The 21549-nt window shown below is 60.9% G+C and overlaps 1 protein-coding gene across 1 annotated transcript in view; it reads left to right on the plus strand.

Moving 5' to 3' along the window:
* The first annotated feature begins 2181 nt into the window (after positions 1-2181).
* The window catches only part of GLRX3 (glutaredoxin 3), a 28328-nt gene continuing 8960 nt past the window's right edge, over positions 2182-21549 (plus strand). The window contains exons 1-6 of the mRNA XM_045853813.1: positions 2182-2376; positions 5811-5934; positions 6599-6734; positions 11392-11703; positions 16953-17061; positions 21343-21417. Coding sequence (XP_045709769.1) covers positions 2182-2376; positions 5811-5934; positions 6599-6734; positions 11392-11703; positions 16953-17061; positions 21343-21417 — 951 coding nt within the window. The remainder of the gene's footprint in view (positions 2377-5810; positions 5935-6598; positions 6735-11391; positions 11704-16952; positions 17062-21342; positions 21418-21549) is intronic.

A 21549-nucleotide genomic window follows, 5' to 3' on the forward strand; every position in this document is an offset into this window, starting at 1 on the left:
ACCTGCAAATGGCCAGCAGGCATTTGGGAAGATGCCCAACATCACTGATCATTAGGGAAACGCAGCTCAAAACCACAGGGAGCTACCCTGCATGCGCATTCTGAGGGCTGTGATAATAATGATGGTGGTGATAGTAATAATAATAATAATGCGATGGCTAGAACGGGGAAATCGGAACGCAGCGCACTGCTGGCAGGAATGGGCAGTGGCGCACCCACTCCTGGAAGCCATGTGACAGCTCCTCAGAAACTTACCATGCGACTCTACAATTCCACTTCTGAGGGTAACGGAATGATGCAGGGATTAGAGCGCCGGTGTTCCAAACACTCCTGTCATTCACAACAGCCAAGAGGTGCTAGTAACCCACGTGCGTGCCCACAGAGGGGTACGTGGGCAAACAACGTGTGGTGGACACACACCGTGCACTCTTACCGAGCCTTCAAAGGGAAGGAAATTCTACACCTGCCGCGTGTGTGACGCTGAAGGATGGACACCGGTCACGAAAGGACAAGTGCACTGTGATTGTGCTACTGGAAGTACTGGAGTAGATGACCTCTTGGGGACAGACAGCAGGGTGGCGGTTTCCGGGGGTGGGGGAGGGGCACGGGGGTCTATTGTTTAAGGGGGACAGGGTTTCCACTCAGGAGATGAAGCATGGCAGACCTGGAAGTGGGTGATGGTTGCCCCAAAAGTTGAATGTGCTTAATGTCACCGAGCTGTACAGGAAAGAAAGGTTCAAGTGGCCCATTCCGTGTTGTGTATGTTTCACCACAATAAAGACACAGCCGTTAAGAGGAGAGCTCTGTGTCCATGCACCGCTGACGGTCACCGTGCACACCACCGTCAGGGGAAGTGGCTCAGGAGGCGGGTGGCCTGGGTTCCAGCCCCCCTGTGGGTTTTGGTCCCCTGGCCCTGCCATCCCCGCCCCTCGGTGGTGAGCAGGGGTGCTGACCGGGGACCTGCCTCACCGGGCGCTCAGGGTTTCCAGGGAGCCGTCTGTACCGTGCTGAGCAAGGCGTCCAGGACACAGCTCCCACTCGTGAGGCTGGCGTGCCGACCTGCAGTCCCTCCCAGCTGAGCACTGGACCAGCTGGAGTTCGGGAGGGGCCAGGAGAGGTTTCATTCGCACTTAACAAAGGAGTGTGCTGGGTGAGAGCAGGCCTCTGAGCCTCAGCTCCGTCCTGTGTCAACAGGAGAGCCACAGCCTGCTCCCAGCCACCTGTCTGCCTGTCACCTGCCTGCCTGCCGGGGACACAGAGCTTCAGGGAGTGGCTGTGGCTCGCCTCTAGCCACTGGCTCGGCACCCGGCCAACACAGACTCTGTGTGTGTGTGTGTGTGTGTGTGTGTGTGTGTGTGTGTGGCAGGGGCGGGGTTGGTAACAGTTTTGACCCTCAGCTGCGGCAAAGCCACTGCTTCTATTCCATTGACTTATCAAAAATTACCATCTTCTTATCTCGATTGGGCTGTAAAAGAGTGTGTGTGTGTGTGTGTCCCCTCCCCCTGGCATGGAGCCTGGCACACACTAGTTGTTTCATAAATACACCTTCTTGTCCTCTTACTGAAAAAAAAAAATTAAAAAAAAAAACACGCCCTGGCTGGCGTAGCTCAGTGGATTGAGCTTGGGCTTCGAACCAAAGCATCGCCGGTTCGATTCCCAGTGAGGGCACATGCCTGGGTTGCAGGCCACGTGAGAGGCAACCACACATTAATGTTTCTCTCTCTCTCTTTCTCCTTCCCTTCCCCTCTCAATAAATAAATAAATAAATCTTTTTTAAAAAAGAATATTAAAAATAAAGAACCACCACTTCTTGGACACTGATATAAGGCTGCATTTTTTCTTTGAAATTCAGTTTATGGAGCTGTTACACTGACAGTTGCCATCTTCGCCCGGAAACCCCCCTCTGGGACAGCCATCTCCTCAGATCCAGGATGTTGACACCCACCGCCCCAGGGAGGCCGGGCACCACCCCCCAACTGGAGCAGCCACCACATGCCCCTGTAGGCCACCCACCTCAGGTGGCCTCTCTCTTACCAACTAGAGTTCTGTGTCCCCCTCCAGAGTTCCTGTCTCCCCCCTATCCCGCCCCGCCCCAGACAGAGCCAGGCCAGCAGCCGGTACTCCGGATGGAACCGTGCCTTGGGCTTCGGAGCCTCTGCTGGCCAGTGTGGCGTCTGATGTCATGGGTCCCCACGGCATCCCTGCAGGGGCATCTTTGGTTCAGGCAGAGAAGGGGGCTCAGAGGTCACCTGCTGTGCTCAGGGTGCAGGGGGGTGACGTGCAGGCCAGAATTCAGACACAGCTCTGCGCTTCCGCCCTCCTCTTCGGTTCCGGGTCAGAGCTTCGGACCGAGCTGCAGGCCTTCCTGCAAACGGGGGTGAGTGTCGTCGAACAAATGAGCTCCGCCGGCTGCCCGAGGGCCTCACCTCCCCAGCGCAGGCTCCCAGGGCCTGGGGGCCGGGCGGCTGTCCCTCGGCGGCCTCTGCTGGACGGACCTGTCTTCTGGGCGCCCGCCTTGGCATTGGGATCGAGTTGTGCACCGGGCCCTGCAATCGATCGTTCCCCTCCGGAGAATCTGCCCCAGCGTCCAGCACCGCCCCTGGCGGGTGGCTGGGGGGAGCTCAGGGCGAGGCCGGCGGAGGGCGGAGTTCACCTTTAGCTGTGTGACGTCTGCTCCAGCCGGGGCCTGGGGAGGCCTTCGGGAGAGGTGGCCTGTCCTCCAGTGTCCTTCCGGAGCCGTCAGCTGAAGACAGCCAATGTTGCCCCCTCCACCTCTCCTCTCTGCAATTCCGTCCCTTATTCCACAGTTGGAACCAGGCGTCACTGAAGGGGGGCAGGTCAGGGCTGCCCCCCCGCCGGGGGTGCACGCTGGGCCCTCGCTCCCACCTGGGCCGTCAGCTCCGCGGCGCCCAGGCAACCCGCCCGCCCGGCCCACTCCCTGCAGACAGCTGGCCTGTCCCAGGAGGGCTAGGGCCACACAGGGTACCCCTGTCCCTGCAAGGCCAGCACAGCACTGTTTGCTGAGGGTCACGGCTCTGTTCCAGTCGTTTTATCTCAGGTTGTTTGTTTTTTTAAGGGCAAGACGCAGGGCGAGACGTTCCTAGACGCCATCTGTATAGTGGTCTATATAGACACACTTCCTTAAGGCAAAAAATAAGATAATAACCCACTGCTTTTCAACTTTCTAAATGTGTCTGTGGAGAGCTTCGTGATCTAAGCCAGGGCCCCAAGATATCCCCTGATGTGGTAAGTGGGCTCTTGGGGGAAGACCGGAAACAGGTGACTATTTCTCACCGGAACACCCTGGGGCCAGAGCGCAGAGAGGTCCATGCGAGGCCGGGCGGCGTCTGCGCCCTGCGGCCTGCGCCTTCCCGGACCCCCGCAACCGTGAGCCCCCGCTGCACACAAAAGAAGGGCTTTGTCGTCTGCCACGTTCCTCCTCCCCACAGGTGCTGCAGACAAACAAAAACGCCAGTGAACGGCAAATGTGCCTTCGAAAACCAACGGCTTTAGGGCTGACCAGAAGTGTTCCTTGTCCTTCCTCTGAACCCGCCCCTGCTTCGGCTGTCTCTATCTCTTGGTGGCACTTGCTAACGGTCACACAAAGCACACGTTCTATGCTGTGCGGTGTTTCAAAAAGAGATGAAATTTGAGCATGTTTTATATTTCATCCTAAAATTCTTTTATTTGCAAGTGGGTGAAGTCACACGGCGTATGCCTGACAATCCACTTTGGCATGCGCTTTCTTGTAAATTATAGATTCCTATAAATTACGGGGTGTTTTGCCTCTCGGCTCTCACGCCGTAGTACGGAGAAACCCCCAGCACGTGGAAATATGACGGATGTCGCATGAGTGCGGGGCTTGGCAATAATAAGGATTATAAATGACTCGCCAGGTGGAGGAAGCAGGGGGAGACTTCTCGGGAAGAGGTAAACAGCCTTCTTTATGCGCCGCCTGAAGAAGGCACCACGGGAGATATATCACGGCTCACCTGGTTTTTATTTCTAAGGGGGTTTTATGAACCCCTTTTTATCAATCAAAATAAATTGATTGCTAGTGAAGGCAATATTTTCTGACTATTTGAAGGTATAAAACAAAAGCAAAGACACACAGAGTCACCCATCACCTCTCCCGGTAAACAAGAGGCATGCTCCCGCCAACTGCTAAATAGTGTTACAGGCTTTTATGGTCGCTCTGCAAAATGGGACGTTTCGTTTACAGGCAGGAGTGGGTCTGGAGACCGACTGGAACCCGGCCTGAGCCTGCCGTGGCGGTGACCAGGTGTTCTAGAACGCTCTTCTTGAATATTCATGCCCCACCATAAAAGGACCATATTTCTGTAGGGGCAATACATTTGTGGCTAAGAATAACTCAGTTCTGGGTAGGGACTCATGTAATAACCTGATTCAAGGGGAGAGCGAGCGGGCGGCCTGGGCTCCGCTGACAAGGGCCTCCCAAAGTGGGGTCCAGCGGTGACAGTGATGGCGAATGCATGGGGACCAGGCAATAAGCTTCTTCGCCGTGGGTGAGAACATCGCCCCTGGTCCTCCCCAGTCTGGGCCGGACAGCTTGGGACAACTGGAGTGAGGCCCAGTGCTTCAGAAGACAAGACCACAAGGGCCTTCCCGTGGGGAGGGGCAGAGGGTGTGAGGGCCTCAGCCCTGGACCCCAGCAAGCTCCTTGCTCGGTCCCACCCAGCCACTGGGGCAGCTGCATCCGGCAGCCGGCGGCCAGCACCTGGCAGAGCTGGCCTGTCCCGTCTGCAGACTGGCCAGACGTGGCTGAGCCCTCTCTGTCCCTTAGATCCAAGGACCCAGGGCCACCTGTTTTAGGGTCCTGCACACCTGTCCCTTTTCGGAGGAAGGAGACTTCCCATTCTCTCTCCTCTTGTGCGTTTCTTAGTTCGGACACGAACTGAAAAAGCAAGTACGTCACACTGGAGAGTCTGGAGGTAACGTTGGCGTCAAAATTCCTGAGCGAGACATTTCTCCTGGTTGAAGCATCTGCACTTCACAGGGACATGTGGGTAGCAGACACTGACCTGAACTTGGGCACTAATGGGGTCGCCAGCAAGTGCTCGCTGTGTCTGGAGAGTGGTCACAGCCACGGGGGTCTGGACACGAGCGACTTTGCCGGGAGAACGCGAAGGACTGCCCACCTATTTCACGTTCGTTCACCCGCGGGTGCCAGGGCCTCTGCACCACTTGAAATCCCTGGTTCACGTTCTTCCTTCCCTTTCCGGTTTGGTCCCAGGGGAAGAATTGTGGAGTCCGCAACCAACCCACAGGAACCGGGTCCCAGTCTTCCCAGCCCTCCGAGCCTGGTGGGGGGGCGGGGGACGGTTGGGAGACCCTCTGGATTGGGAATCCTTTCGGGATCTGAAGCAAATCCAAAGCCGTGACACCATTCAGGAGTATCTGATTGTCCCCGCCTTTCTGAGCGTCCCTGAGCCCGGAGCCTCGCTGCCAGCAGCTGCTGACCCCTGGGCACGGGCCTCACTGCTGACTGCGGGGGTTCCTTTGCCCCGCCCCCGCAGGAAGGTCACGGTCTCCGTCAGGTCAGAGGATGGAGAGGAAGGGGAGCAGGGCCTTGCAGGGGCGGCACTTTTGAGGCAGTGCCACCAGCGTGAGGTTTGTGGTCGCCAGTTTACTGGTTAGGCCGATTCGCCGGCCGGGTTGGGATGGTGTGTGCCACAGGAGAGAGGCCCAGGGGGCGGCTCTGCCCTCGGCGTGGCTGGGACCCTAGAACCCCACGGTGGTCATGGAGCTGTGTCTTTCAGGGGCGCGAGTGCCTGCGTTCTCCTGTCCCAGGCCTTTGCGCCCCGAGTCCCTTCTGCAGGCTGGGAGGCCCAGCTCTGTTCGTGGTGCCCGCTGGACCCGCCGGACAGCCACTCCGAGAGTGATGCCTCCGGGGGAAAGCAGCCGGTGGGAGAGCGTACTGGCAGCAGACGGGGCGTGGCTCACAGGGCGCAGGGCGCACGCGCCCACTGCGGGCAGGTTCCTCGCTGAGCAGGGCCGCCGCGCCTGGACACAACTCGTTCGTTAGCTGCCTTCAGAGTTACTTCGGGCTCGACCAGCGCTCCTGTCTGGGGCACAGCGGCCAGCGCGCCTGGCCCTTCGTTCCTCCAGCTGCAAGAACCGGAAAGGAGAGCAGACAATGAACTCCAGTGGACTCGGAGAATACGTGCTCAGACACACGCGGGCGCGCACACCGCGGCGTGTTCGCGTAAAGCGATCCACTCAGCACCACGCAGCTGCATACAAACAGACACCGCGTGTCCCCAGTCTGCACCTGGGGTGACCCCGCCGGGAACCGCCCTGGGGTCAACAAGGATGCACGTGGCAAAGTGTGTGCAGGTGACCAGGCGCAGAGTCCCTCCCGCTTGTCCCCGCCCCTTCCCGGCCCGCTGGTTCACAGGCACAGCCGCGACTGGAGAGTCTGGGGATCTCCTCTCCCCGGCCCGCCCCCCGCAGGGAGAAGGGCGGGCGGAGGGGAGCTGGGCCTGCGCCTGGGGGAAGGGTGTTTGCCTCTGCTGGCGGCTCAGAGCACCTGCGGACTCAGCACCGTCTGTGCAAGTTCTGAGTCCCGGCCTCTCCAGGTGGCATAAAGAAAGCACTCAACGGAGGACGCGCCCTCCGCTCTGGAGAGGCGGCTGGCGCCACCCGCAGCCTGGAAGCGCGCGCTGCAGCCGGCACCTGCCGCCGCCTGGCGGGCGTGGGACAGGAAGCCGGAGCGTGCGTGGGGAGGGAAAGCGCGTGGGCAGTCGCTCCCCGGATGAGCCCGTTCCTGGTGAACTGTAAACAGTTAGAGACACGTTTAAAAGTTATTTCGTCTCCAGAGTTGTTGGAGATGGCAGCCACGGAAGTAAGGTCTGTGAACTACATTTCTTACACATGTATTTCTCACGGGATGCGCTCACAACTGGCCCCGCTTCCCACACACAACCCCCAGACATCCCGCCCGACCCTAGATTAATTAGCACAGCGAGCACCTGCTCGTCCAGGTGGGTTCACCTTCTTCCAGGAACCCGGATTCCCGTGAAAGCATCGACAGCACGCCTCCGACAAGAAATGGAATGTATGTTTCCTGGCGGAGCCCAGATGAGGCATGCCTGGAAATCTGTTTTACAAACAACCTCGCACATAAATTGTCCGTTCCTGTGTCGAGATCTTTTTTCATGCCTGAGGAGCTGCCAGGGGTCCCTAATAAACGTGAGTTTTATTTAGTTCACCGGATATGTAATTCTTCTTTTCTTTGAAAATAATTATGTTTCAAGCAAGTGCAGCAAAAATACAACCTATAAAAATCTAGCTATGACAGCATAAACAACCTTTATAGCCGGCGTATACACAGAGCCCTTCCAATAAAAGCAGTTCCTGGCTAGGAAGATGGCCCGGAACACTGGCTGACTTGTGCCAAGGTCAAGTTCCCGGCTCCTAAGGGTGGACAGAGGAACTCTCACAGCCCTTCCCACGTCCCTACCCTGGACTGGTCCTTGGCTTTCAGGGTGACAGTTGCAGCGTCCCCGTCGCCAGGCTGGCCCTTGGGCCAAGGAGGAAAAGAACCGGACGGTTGGCCGGATCCAGTGTCCAGCGTGTTTCGGCGTAGCTTGGGACCTGGCCTTCCCAAGGCCCGTCTTGGAGCCCCCACGCTGAGGGGCAGCGGGGGGACTTTGCTGGGGGCCCCTGAGCACAGGGCACAGCCTGCCTGACCCTTGGCGGGTGCATTCTGCACCCAGGCGGGGCCATGAGGGAGGTCCCTGGGTGGGTGGCGGGGCTGGGGCTCGGGAGTGGGCTTTGAGGGTCTAGTCCAGGGATAATGCTCCAGGTTTTGATCAACCTATCGGGGCTCCCTTCTCAGCCAGGCACCCGAAGTGATCGCAGCGCCCCTGGCCACAGCCCCGGGCCCCCAGCCACCTTGGTGGACAGACAGCATGGGGAGGGGGGTGGAGAGCTCCTGGGGTCCCAGTGGGGTGCAGACCCCTCCTAGGGTGCTCCGTGAGCAGGTTCCCAGCAGCCCTGTGGGGGCTCCTTTATGCTTTTTATAGTCGTCCCAGAGACGTCATCGCAGCTCCAGAGCAGAAATTGAAATATGTATCCTTCAGGTGCAAATCTCCTGTACTTACAGTTTTACTGTTTCTCGGCAGGGGGGCCCCACTAATCTTCTAAGAGGGAAATTCCTAAGGAAATTAATTCCCTCCAGTTGGGACTGTTCTCAACTGGCCTTCGGGGGCAGGGTAGTTGGAATTTAAGGGGCTCTCTTCAAAGGAAGGAGACTGTGGCCCCTTTGCCTGAACAACAACACCTTCCCGGGCCCTGCTCTGCCCATTCAACGTGCGTCCTTCCCTCCGGGGCCCCTGAGTCTCTCAGCCCCCGGGGCGGGGTTCACGAGGACCCCGCCTGCTGGGGATCCTGTGCCAAGCGCCCCTCCTAGCTAACTGCCACTCCTCTGCGCTCCGGTTACGGTGCCTCTACCTAGAGCTCAGCGCTGCGCCTGCGCGCACTGACACCCGCCTGGCCGCGTGACGGAGCGGCGCTCCCTCGGAGGGCGTGGCTCCGCTCCGATATTCCCCTGCCTTGTAGGGGCGCGGTGTTCGGTGTCCTGACCACGAAGAATAATCCACCACACGGACGCACCTCTTTAAAAGGGGGCAGTTCACAGGCATGGACGGCCCCCCTTTGCTGCCCGGGAGGCCCCGCAACCCCGTCTGGAGCTTCGGCACCGAGGACCCAGAGAAAGAGCCCCAGCAACACCACCCCCACCCCACGCTGAGTGCCACACCGCACCCTGGGGAGACTCCTGGGCTGCGCTGCTGTCTGGGAAAGCTGTTCCCGGTCCCTGACCGTGTGAGGCTCTGGGAGCCCGGGAGCAGCCCCGGCCAAGGGCACTCAGATGAAGGAAGGGCCCCTCTGCGCCCTGGCCCCAGGGAGGGAACGGGATGTGGCCTGAAGACGCTAACGGGCAGATTCGATGAACCCACGTTGGAGACAAGGCCCAGGGCAGCCCCAGTGTCTTGCCTGGCCGTGGTGCTGAGCTTTCCAGCAGCAGCAGGGCGGTGAGGGGAAGCTGAGCCCAGAAGATCCTTGAACCGGCCAAACCGGTGCAGCCCGCTGATGACAAGGTTTTCCTTCCGGGCCCAGACTGGGCGCACCGGGCTCCCTCTCCGGGGCGTCCACAGCGAGCCGGGTGGGGTGAGGTCCGGAGAAGAGCTTCCAGCCGCAGGGAAGGCTCCAGGGTGAGTCCTGGCACAGGGCCTTCCCCGCTGTGGTTCCCCGCCGTGTTCCCAGGTGTTTTTACACGTTGGCGGGCAGAAGCCGTGATGGCGAATGCAGACACAGGCATGCAAGGGTGTGGGAGCCGCTCTGCACACCCATGTGCGCCCGACACACCTGTATCTCGGATGTGACGGCCCCCTCAGAGCGGCCTGGCCTGCGTCTGTTGCCTAAGTCAGGGCACGTTACAGCTCAGAGGTCACCTGCGGACGCCAGGCCTGTGGGTACCGCGGTGACCAGCGCAGGAGGCAGGAGGCAGGACTGGAAGGCTTCTCCTGGGCCTTCCCAGCCTGCTGGGGAGGACGCCTGCTCTGGGGCTGGGGCACGCGCTGCTTCCAGCAAATTCCTTGTAAAGGAAAACTCGGGGTTCTACACCAGCCACGTTACAGAGGTGGCCACTGCTTCATGTTTTGAAAGAGCCCTTTAGCACATTGCCCCGGTGCACTACAGTTTCACTAGTTTAAAAACCACAAAGCCTGTCCCTACTCTTTGAAAAAGTGCAAATGACAGGAAGAAGTGTGTGACCTAAAAAGTGAAGGTCTTCCTCTTGAAAGCCCCTTATTTTCACAAGCCGGGGGTGAGCTCTCCAGCACCGCGGGGCACACGCTTGTCAGAGCCCTCTCAAGCCCTGCATGCAGCTGTGTGCACACTCACGCATTTTGTTCCCATGTAGTTCTGTGGCAAAAGGGTGTTGTTGCAACACGGTGCCCCTCCATTGCATTTTTTTCATGGTAATCTCTAGGTTATTTTTTTTTTTTTTAAAGTACCCTTTTCACTTTAAACTAGTTGTAGAGTCACATGCAGGTCTTAAGAAGTGGTACACGGAGATGTTGTGTACACCTCCGAAGATCACATCTTGCAAACTGTAGTGGGTTCCACCACCAGGATGCTGACACTCGGACTCGCCGCCCACCTTTCCCAGACCTCCCTCGTCTCCCTGGTGCACATGTGTGTGTGTGCTTTGTTCCACGTCATTTCGTCATGCGTCTAGGTCTGTGTACCTACCACCACGGTCAGGATACAAAACAGTTTCCCATCATCCTCTAGTTCTGTCTTAAACGCTCTAATTCACCGTTTCCAGTAACATATATTTCTCAGGGGGAGGCACACAGGTCACAGCCCCTAAGGCCACTTTCTGTCACTGTCGCACTGCAGCCAAGATAAAACACAAGGTGAGCTGCATGCAAGTGAGTCCCCTGCGGGACTTACAATTTTCTAGTAACCTCATGAAGAAGGTAAAGCGATGTAAACTTAATGATAATTTCACAAAACCCAAAATGTTATCATTTCAGCATGCAATCAATGTAAACGTTATTGATGAGATATATTCCTTTTTTTGTACTAAGTCTTTCAAACTCCACGAGCCCGCTGCTTCACTGGGGGCACGTAGTGAGCGTGCAAGCGAGCACCTGGCTCTTTTGCAGGCCCCCTGGACAGGCACGGTTCCTGCCCTTGAGAACTGGGCTGGAGGAGACAAGCACGTAGTAGGTACAGAGACATGTGGTGGAAGCGGCACAGGTGCCCTGATCGCGAGGCAGGTCGCGCTAGGATGGGAGCGTGGCTTCAGTGAGATGGAAACTACAGGGGGAGGGCCCTTTGCGGGGGAGGCCCATGTGGTTTGAGGACCCCCGACAGGAGTCGCCCTCTCCCCAAAGCAGATCAGAGCGGCTTGCCTGGAGTGGCCCCCTGGTGAAGGCGGACACTCGGGACATGGACCAGAGGACTGGGTCTGAGAGAGGGTGGGGGGCGTGAGAAGAGGGGGACAGGACCGAACAGGCGGGAGAGTCACCATCAGGGCGTGCCACGGGAGCAAGGAAAGGCCCCGGGCCAGGCCCTGCTGCTCTGAGGTCACGGTGAAGTCCAAGTGAGCGGGGAGGTGGGCCTGCGCTCAGAGGTGGCACCGCCGGCGCAGGTGGCCGGACACGCGGTGGCGCTGGCTGGGGTCCCGCAGGCCCCAGTTAGTGTTGAGGTTCGAGACGCGCACCCTCCCGGTCCCTGACCTCTCGCTCCACCCCGCCTTGGTGTCATTTCGCTTTAAGGTTTCGGCTCGTTGTGCACAAGCATGTACTCGCTGCCTTCACTGACACTCCGGTCACACGCACACCCTGTCCCATCACAGGCACACCGTGTCCCAGCCGCTGCGGGAGCCGCAGGGAGGGTGCGGAGCCCGGCGGACAGAACGCCAGGACCCGGAGGTGCAGGAGACTAACTTGACCGGAAACCCCGCCCCTGGGGGTGGGGGAGAAGACCGTTCTCGGTTGGCGCCTGCGCAGACCCGGGCAGGGGGCGGGGCTCTCTCGCGCAGCCGCCGTTGGCCCCGCCCCGCCTGCGCTCGATTGCTCCTGTCTGGTGGCGGCAGCATGGCGGCGGTGGAGGTGCTGGAGGTCGGCTCAGCCCCGCAGTTTGAGGAGCTGCTGCGCCTCAGAGCCAAGTGAGCGGGGAGGCGGGAGTGAGGGGCGCTGCGGCGGCGGCCGCGGCCTCGTGGGCGGCGGCGGGGGGCACAGCCTCCGGGCCCTGGCTCCTGGCGCTGGCGGAAAAGCGCGGCTAGACCCCAGCCCCGAGCCCGACCGCGACCGCGACCCGCCGGGCGCTCCCAGGCCCAGCCCCCCACCCTCCCGCCGGGCCCCGCACCCCGGGCGCGGCGGCGCGGTGGCCGAGCCTGGGGCTGAGAGGGGCGTGGAGACCCCCGTCCCCCGCGTCGCCGGCCTCGGGGAAGGGATGCCTGCTGGGGTCTTTGCCGCGGGGGCACGTGCTTGTCGCCGTAGGAAGGACACCTACAGGGTTGCCTGGGGACCGCGTAGGGACGCAGAGGGACCCGGGCTGCCCGAGTGCCCACAAGCCCGGGCTCGGTGGTGACCGCCGCACCTGGCTTGGTGGGGTTTGTAGGGTCTCCCGTCCCGGGACTGGGCAGTGTCCTCTGCGGGGAGACCGGTGGGTGACCTGGGGGGGAGGTCCGGCGTCGGGGGCCTGGGAGCCGTACCCAGCTGTGCCGCGGACTAGCCGGGTGATCCCTGGGCAAGTCCACATCCGGGCCTCAGTTTCCCTGGCCGCGAGGTGGGTCGGAGCAGTGTCCACCTCGGGGCTGGGGGGTTCAGGGGGACGATGCCCGTAACACACCTTGCCCGGCGCGGGAGCCCTCGGCGTCGGCCCTTACAGTGGCCGTGGCTGCGTGGTGCTCACCGGCAAGACGTGCGGGCGACTGGCCCAAGTGCAGCGGCGTTTTGCAGACACACAGCAGAGCAGCCGCAGGGACCTTGCAGGTGACAGAGGGGGTGGGCGGTCACTGCGCTTGCTGGCGCGGGCGGGTGAAATTTCCTGTCTGACTTGGAGTCCACCGAGCTTGGTGGAGGTGATGAAGTTAAAGGTGTTAGCCACCACAGCCCTTCTGGCATATTTTAGGGTTACCGGGGAAATGGTTTTTGAAAAAGGAAAGAGAGCGACGTTTTCTTACTGATGAAAGGTGGGGTCGGGGCCATCCCACCACCAGCCTTAAAGCCGCGCAGTGACAGCACAGTGAGAGTCCCAGCTGGTCCCTTGAGGGGGGCAGGCTGGTGAGGACCTGCCCCCACCCCGTCAGGGGACTTACCGTCAGCAGCACGGTTTTGCTTTTTGTTACACATTTTTGTTTCTGTTTTTTTTTTTTTTTTTAAGCACACAAGTGCTTACCACTTAGATGCATTCTTGACACTGGTCTGTGCCCGAAGTGACTCAGAACACTGCACCTCTCCCACGGCCACGGTGCCCACGGGCTTGTGGGACACGGTGCCTGGCCCCTGGGAAGGCACAAGTCTCTGCAGCTTTTCGTGCAAGTGGAAGCATTTGAGAATATTAAGTAGCATTCATTAGTGCAATCATTTAAAGCCCACTTCCCAGATCTCTTCACTTTGGACGTTTCATGTGAATTGCGTATTTTTTTGCTTAAATTATCTAATCACATGCATGGCGTTTACATGTTGTGGAAACCTCAGCTGGTCTCTCCAGTGGGGGTAGTAACAGCCACTTGCTGCGCGATTAAGGTTCTGCCCGTCTGTGAAGTGTTCGGCACGGCAGCGTTTGATGGTGGCCGCCGGCGGTGCCTGCGGAGGAGGGACTGGGAGCAGAGCCCCTGCCCTGACGGAGCGGCAGCCACTTGCCTGGCACTGACGGTTTCAACACAGCACTCAGGCCCCGGACCTGCTCCTCTGCAGGGCCTCCCTGCCCGGTGCGCTCTGCGGGCGGCGCTCCGTGAAGGTGGCGAGGACGCTGCGACTTCCTGTCCAGGAGGGGGTGACAGCTCCGTGTCCCTTTGAGCTGTGCATCCTGATGACGTTAGGTGTCGCGTACTTAATTGGACAGTGGGCATTGAGCATCTAAGTATGAGAATATTGTGGATGACAGAAAGTCACAGTGAACATCACTGTCATTCTTTGATGTTGTCAGAGTGCTTTTCTGTTTTTGTTGGCTCTTCCCGACATCCCAGGGTGTTGGTTGCTGCTGTTTCGCAGACGGGGAAGTTAGGAGAAGTTAAGTTCTCTTTCAGGCCATGGTCCTAGTAATAGAATTTAAGCTGTGTGCGTTTTTCATTTCCTTTTTTACTTGCCAGTTCATACTGTCAAAAGTTTGGTAACCTATTTTGTTTTTCAAAAAATGTAATCATATCCCATGTCCTTAAAAGGTCTTTGACATGTGATTTTAGTGGCTTTACAATATTTTTATCGAGTTTCTTAGAAACTGTATTGATGTACTGTATGTTTTTACATTTCTTTGCTTTGTAAAGTAATGGGGGAGTATTCATACACATAAACTTTTGTCTCTTTAACTACGTTTCTAGGATGGACACTTGAAAGTGTGTAAGATTTTCCGAAGGTACCAGCAGGCTGTTTCACTCTGTCCTTTGTCTCATTAGCTATTACGATCTCAAACACCTTTCTCCAGCTGGTAAAAGGCTGGGGCAGGAACTTGCTATAAGAAAAGGCACAGGTCCTAATTATTAGGTGTGGTGAACTCCGACAGTTGCACACACATGCATGACCTTGGCCGAGAGCCGGACAGAGAGCCCAGGGAGCCCGCAGCGCCCCCCCCCCCCCAGCGGCCCTCCCACTGACCTGCTGGCTGAGCTGCAGGTGCGGGCGTCCTGCCCCTGGACTTGATGGGAGGGGGTCTCGCAGCTGTGGGTCCTCTGTGTCTGTCTGTCTGGTTTTGTTCTGTGTGTCTGAGATTCCTCCCTGCTGTAGCTCATCTCCACGCTGCTGCTTTATGGCCGAGTAGCATCCTCCGTGTGAGTGGACCGCGGGTCCTCCAGTTGGCGGGCGTCTGGACGTGGCCTTCACGTCCAGGCCTGCTGTGGCCGTTCTTGCACGGGTTCTGTGGGGGCTCTCCTCCGTCTCACCTCGCCTTCGGTCTCGGCCCCTCATGCCCTGGGCAGAGGCCCTGTGCCAGCGGCTGGAGTGGGCGGGGAGGCTCGCGTGGTGGGACTGGGAGGGCCGGGCAGCCGTCCCCGGCCTGCGTCCCAGCCGCCGGGCCTCGGAGGCCGGCTCCCAGGCAGCGGCAGGTGGAGGCAGTGCTGGAGGCGGCCTCCGGCCCAGGCCCCCGACCCCAGGCCCCCTCCCCGCTTTCTGCCGCCGCCACCCGGTTCTGCTGGAGCAAATGGGGACGCAGGGACGGGGCCCCACAGACTGGCCTTCCCGCCTCAAGTGGGTCTTCCTTCAGGGTCTCCCATTTTCCGCCCCGACCCGCTCGGCCGCCCCTGGGAGCCCTCCCCTCAGCACCAGCCCAGTCTCTGCGTCTCTACCCCGTCCGCCGTTTCCCTGTTTTCAGCCTTGACCTTGCTTCCCACCTGGGAAAACAGGACTTCCAGAAGCATCTCCTGAGCTGTCCTTCCACTTGTCCCTCCCCCAGCTCCTGTCCATTTACCTGTGCCCGTGGTGGCCCCTTTGCTTCAGGTGCAGAGGGGAGAGCACCTCCCTCTGCTACCTACCGCCTGAGAGTCCTCGCTCGCCCCGCCGCCCTGCCTTCCTCAGCCTCCCCCAGTCCCTTTGCAGGTCCGCTGGCAGACTAACCTGTCCGATTTCCTTGCACTGAAACCCCCAGCCCTTGAGCCTGTCCTTGCCTCTGCTTGGTGCTCGCCGTGCGCAGCCAGACAGCACGGAGAGCAGGTTCCCGGCCCTCTTCAGTCTGGCCCCACCCACCGCAGTGCGCCCTGCGCCCGCAGGGGCGGCGCACCCCATCACCGGGGGTCCTCCCCTGCTGCAGTGGCTGGTGCCCCCGCCTTCCTCCTGCACTTCGGCGAGGCCCGCTCTCCAAGCCGTGCCTCTGGTCCACTCCCTGGTCCCCTTTCCTCCATCCCCTGTCCTGCCTACGGAGAAGCCCCAGCGGCGCTGGCCTCACCCCGCCATGCGGTTGAGCGCGGCGTGGAGGCCGACTGTGTCTTGACTCCCAGACCGGCAGATTCCGGAACCGCCTGTTGGGCTCCCTGTCCTCTCGGCCGGCGCCTTCCGCGCGGGGTTGCGTCTGGTGCCACTGCTAGCCCTCTGTCACTGAGCCCGAGACTCAGTCAGCGCCACCCTGTGCCTCCCCGGTGGTCAGCCCCCGCGCCCCGCCTCTGAGCCCCAGAGCCCCCCCTGCTCCCGCGCTGGGATGCCGGGTGGTGGCTCCTGCCCCACTCGCGCTGTGTTCCCGTGTCACCTTCCTTCTGTGCCACCTGCCTCGGTTCCTCTGTCCACGCAGTGGGCTCAGGCCGCGTTTTCTTCCTCACTCCCCAGACCGTTGTTTGGGGCGGGGGGGGGACTATATTTGAACTTAGAGTTCTTTTTTTTAAGGTTTACTTATTTACTTTTAGGAGGGGAGGGAGAAAGAGAGAGAGAGAAACATCAGTGGACGTGTGTGAGGGATACATGGGTCGTTCGGTGGCCCCGCCCCCACCTGGGGACCTGGCCGGGAACCGAACCTGTGACCTTTGCAGTCACAGGCCAGGGCTCAATCCCCTGAGCCACGCTGGCCGGGGCTCAGCTTCCCGGAGTACAGCTCTTTAAAACTAGCTTTTCAGTGGGCATGAGGGTAAACTTACAGATGTGTCTGTCAAGATCATTTTATGTAAGAATTCCACCAATAGTTTATTAATCCACTATTCTGTCCATGCTATTTTTAAAAAACCTTTTGTAGCGTAATGTAAAAAGCGTGTCTTTGTAAGAAGCAGTTGTTTTTCTGGAGGCCTTCTGCTTGCGTGCTTTCCTTCTCAGCATTATATGCCGTTCCCATGGTAATGATTGTGCTCCTTTGTCACCCGACGCGGTGGAGAGGCAGACTCTAGCAGCGCGGGTGATCGTGCCTCTGCAGCCACCTCGCACCAGCGCTGTGCCCGCGGTGCGCGAACCCGCGCCCCGCCTTTGCTGGGGGTCCGGAGACCGTGGTTTGCGGGACTGTCCGTCGCGGGGGCGGTGAGCATCAGGACCAGCCCACGTGAGCCCGGAGTCGGCGCGAGGGCCCTCGGTGACGCGCACACTCCCCTGGAGGGGCTCTGAGGCCGCGCAGGTCCTGGCGTCTCAGTGTGCGTCCCACTCGCAATGCTCGCACCGCGGCACTCTGGCGGGACGGAGAGGGCTCAAGCGGCTGTCACGACGGTGTCTGTGGGGACCGACCGTGGCAGTGTCACCTGCTTGTGAAGAGACGCCACTCTTACAGCCGCCCTTGCTCTCTCCGCAGGTCCCTGGTCGTGGTCCACTTCTGGGCGCCGTGGGCCCCGCAGTGCGCTCAGATGAACGGCGTGATGGTGGAGCTGGCCAGGGAGCACCCGCAGGTCTCCTTCCTGAAGGTACTTCACCCCGAGCCGCGGGCCCGCAGGGGTTCCTGGGGGGCCGTGTGGGAGCGGGGCTCTCGCCGTTGGGGTGGGGGCCTGTGCTTTTGCAGAAGACCCGTCTCAAACAGCTCACAGGCGTCTGCGTCTGGGCAGCACCCGGCAGCGCAGCGCTCGGCACTCAGCACGTGTGCACGGGGCTGGGCGGGGCCGCTTGTGGGCAGGGCAGACTAGGCCATGCGCTGCGGGCCACCCCGGTGTTCGGGTCGGAAAAGACCAGCCGAGAAAGGCTGGGCGGGAAGGGAGAGTGAGTGAAGGAAGTGTGGCCCGTGCGCCTGGAACCTGGGCGGAGGGCCAGGCCGCGGCCTGGGGCGTGGCGAGCCTTCGGGCGAGGCTGGCGCGAGGCCAGCGGAGGAGGGGCGAGCCGGCCGGGTGCTCTCGCCGTCTGCGCCTGCGCTGCCTGGGCGTGCCGTGTGCCGTGGGGTCTCCCGGGTGGGGAGCCGCGGGAAGGGCCCAGCACGTCCGTGTCGTCACTCGGACGGCGTGCGGGTGTGGGCGGCCAGGCCGGAGGAGGAGGCGAGAGCCTCAGAAATGGATTTAAAACAAAAAACGTGTCTTTCTCAGACACGTTGGCGGATATACCCACGTGTGGAGGTCAAAGCGGCACCGGCTGTGTTCACTCGCCGCTTTGCGCGTGGACTGAACGCGCGGGCAGGGCTCGGGCAGCGGAGCGATCGGGAGGGAGTGGCCCTCAGACGCCGCGGTGTGGGAGCTGCGCGGGTGGGAGCTGCGCGGAGGAGGCCTTGCCGTCGGTGGCTCAGAAACCAAAGCCGAGACCGGCGCTGGGAAGGCCGCCGCCCCTCCGCCCTCCGGCAGCCCTGGCGCCCTGAGTGGCCGGCCGGCCGGCATAGACTCCGGGGCGACCGCGGCGGCGAGCTTCTCCAAGTCCGAGGGCTCGGCTGAAATTCCCGGGAAACGTGTGACGTAGCCTTAGAGCGCGGCCCTGAAAGGTCCCGCATGAATAATGGAGGGAACATTAAAGCTGCATGGCCGGCCAGCGATAGGAGATAAGGACTACAAGGGACATGAATGATTAAACGTTTCAATCATACGATTAATCAAGGTGACGGTAATTGTCGCGAGCCTGCTCTCCTGTGTGTAGTGTTACCGGTGTAGGTGACACAGTGCTCCTCGCTGCCACCGGGATGACTTATTTAACGGGACGATAGAGTTACTTCTCACTTCCACGCCGCGCTGGGCAGCCAGGCCTCGCGCCGTCCGGGCGCTGGAGCGTGTCGGCAGGCCGGGGCGGCGGGCCAGGTGCGGTCTGCGGGCGCGGCTGCTCCCTGCGCCCCGCTCTGGGGCGGGGCTTCCCTCCGCCGGCGCCGGAGGGCAGAGGCTGTTGGCAAGGCCGCGGTGGCCGAAGCACCGGGAGCCACCGGGAAGGGCCGCGTTCGCCAGCTCAGTTGCCGTGTCCCGGTGCCGGGGCAGGCGGTTCGTGTTACAGCGGCCGGCGTTTCCGAGGCAGAGCTTTCTGGAACTTCGGGTGAGGCTGCGGCTCTGCCACCTCCGAGTCTTCTCGCGTGATTGTTTCTTAGGGACCGCAGCAGGTCGGCACTTCTGAGTGGCAAGTAGAGGCCAGTCCGCTCGGGGACCGAGACTTAAGCAGTCGTCAGGTAGGGGTCTTAACCTCGGTGTTTCCCGTAGTTCGGCGGAACAGGTGGTGGCCACCCGCAGTTTTCACTGCAGAGAGAATGGGGAGACAGTGCCCCGAGGGAAGTCGGCTCGCAGCTCTGGTCCGGGGGTCCGTGCTCGTCGGACTCGGCTGCTGCAGGGGGGGCTCTCCCAGGACTGAGGCTGGTGCCCCCGCGTCCCCATGGCACCGCGGTGGTGGGCGCGCGGGCCGGCCCTCCTGGGGCCGGCCAGGGCCGGGCCACCCGCCCGCTCCGCCTGCCACGTCTCATCGGATCCGGGGGTGCTCACACCGCCAGGGGCTGTGACACTCGAGTTGTTTATACGGCCGAGTCTGCTGGAAGCCTTGCTTGTACTCGGAACGACGTTACATGCAGTGTCCAGTGCCTCTGCCCTTCGGGTCACGTGCCGGCGGCTGGTGGCGCTGGCGGAAGTGAACACACGCTGGGCGTTCAGTCGCTGCCCGGTGGGCGGGGCCTTTCCAGCGGCTGTGCGGGGGTGGGGGGCCATGGGGGGAGGCAGGCGCCGAGGCGTTTTGGGTCGTGGCCTGGTCGGGTTCCCCTCGTCGGGTTCGAGGTTGAGATCAAATGCACTTTTTATAGCAGTGGCAACCTTTGAAATTTTACATTTTATTTTATGTTACAAATAAAAATTGTGGGTACTTACGGTGTACCACGTGATGATTTGAGTCACATCCATTTCGTGTGGATTTGCCCCGTGTGCCCCCCGGCCTTTCTTTTGGTCTCTGACCTGAGTCTGTGCTGGCGGTGTCTTGGGGTGTCTGTCCGTCAGGGGATGCCTTGGGGGGTCCTCGGGGCAGGAACCTACGCCCCACCCCTTTGAAGCCGCTTTCCTTTGTGCAGGTCGCCCTGCCTCCCGTGCTGGGGGCCCTGCCCCCCTGCCCCCTCTCCCAGAGCAGCAGCAGTGCGGGAGAGGCCAGCTCTGAGGCGAGCGGGTCTCTGGTGTCAGGAGCGAGGGCGCCGCCCACCTCCTTCCGAGCCAAGGCCACGCCACCTCCTTTTCCGTCCACGGCGCCCCTTTTGCGTTTGTTTTACTTCTCTGTTGGGGTCCAGCGGCCCCAGAGGCGGGGCCCTGCAGTGAGCCCAGCCCAGCCCGGCGCCCAGTGCGTGGGGCCCTCGGTAGCCGTCAGTCCCGGGATGGAAGACTGGAGACGGGACCTGCCTCGTGGGCCCGGCCGCTCCTCCCCAGCGTGACTGTGGGCCGTGGGAGAGGGCAGGCGGCGCGGACGCATGGCCTCGGAGCCCGAGCCGAGAGCCGTCCCCAGGGCCTGGTCTGCTGGCCGTTCCTGCCCCCGCTGTCTGACGGCTGACGTGGGCTTGCGGTGGGCACAGCTTTGTCACATGCGTGCACTTCACGTGAACGTGGCTGAAAACACGGTTTCGAGGGTGTTCCGGGGAAGGAAGCGTGACAGCACGGAGAGAGCGCCCGGAGGGCGGGGGTGGGGGTGCCAGGCGGGGCCGGCGGGCCCTCCCCGCTTGGAGAGACGGAGTGTCTGCATCTTAAGAGCTTTAAACAGTGCACCTTGTCAGTAGTTTCTATTTCCTGGGCAGATGGAGACAGCTGTGTTCACACAACAGTAAAAATGGTAAGGAACGGTGGCTTTCATTTCCTACAGTGTGGATGCGGAGTTTCCCTGGGCTGGGAGCCTGGCCCACACGGACAGCCCTGGGAGGGAAGACGCCAGGTGTCTCGGCTTTTCCCCGACACGCGGTCTGTGAAGTCCCACACCCCCAGCCCACGGTGCCCGTGTCCTCACGGCGGGGACTGTCCCTCGATGCGCTCCAGCCCGTGTCTCGGGGGCCCACGGCGCACCGTTGGTGGGGAGGCGCTGGACACAGGCGGTCATCTCAGGCCGCGTGCGCTCCCCGGGTGCAGAGACACGGACGTCTGCTTGCGTCCAGCAGTCTCGCCGGAGGTAGAAGTGAGATTCACAGACGTCCACAGTTGATTGAAGAAATACTCCTTTTCGCTTCACGATCGGCTGCGGGCTGCGGCCGCCGGTCTCCAGGCACTGCCCCCTGGAGTTAGTCAGCAGAGCCCACGGCAGGAACCACGTGGGCAGAGGGTGGCGCTGTGATCGTGACGTGGCCGAGGCCGCTGGTTTGTGGACTTGAGCGCAGCAGGGGCCGCGCATCGTGGGAAATGGGCGAGGTCACGAGCGCACCGAGAACTGTATCCAGGGCCCCCGGGCGTCTGCCGAAGCACACGGCAGAGTAAACCCCTCTGAGCCCGGGCGGCGGGCCGGCCCGGGGGTCTCGTCCGAGTGGGGGTGTGGCCTAGACCCTGCGCCACTCGCCATAAAAGCGTCGGCTGCCTGGAGGGGTGACACCTGCGAAGCCGCGCTGCTGCGTTTTCCGGACCGCACGGTGCACCGAGGTTCTAGAGGAGGAAGATAGGGCAAAAATGTGGTGAATATTCAGCAACACAGCATGTCACCAACGTGGGTGTGAACAGAACTCGACAGCAGCCGTGACGACCGTCCTCCCTCCCAGATTTGGGGCGGGGGGTTCGTCTTACAGCCCGAAAATACGCTGCCCGAGGCAAGCGTTCCTCTTTGTAATCGAGCTTCAATTCTCTCTCTCAAAGCTGGAGGCCGAAGCCGTTCCTGAAGTGTCTGAAAAATATGAAATTAGTTCTGTTCCCACCTTCCTGTTCTTCAAGGTAAGGCTGCCGCTGGCACGAAACACCTGCTGCCCCGGGCCACGGGGTGTCTGTGCTGGTTCCTTCGCCCTCGCCCCTGGCCCCTGGCCCCTGGCCCCTGACCCTTCCTGGCCCTGCCCCTTCTCCTCGCAG

This window comes from Phyllostomus hastatus, unplaced genomic scaffold, assembly GCF_019186645.2.
Source record: "Phyllostomus hastatus isolate PE091 unplaced genomic scaffold, TTU_PhHast_1.1 phas_scaffold_1066, whole genome shotgun sequence".
Taxonomy (NCBI): Eukaryota; Metazoa; Chordata; class Mammalia; order Chiroptera; family Phyllostomidae; genus Phyllostomus; species Phyllostomus hastatus.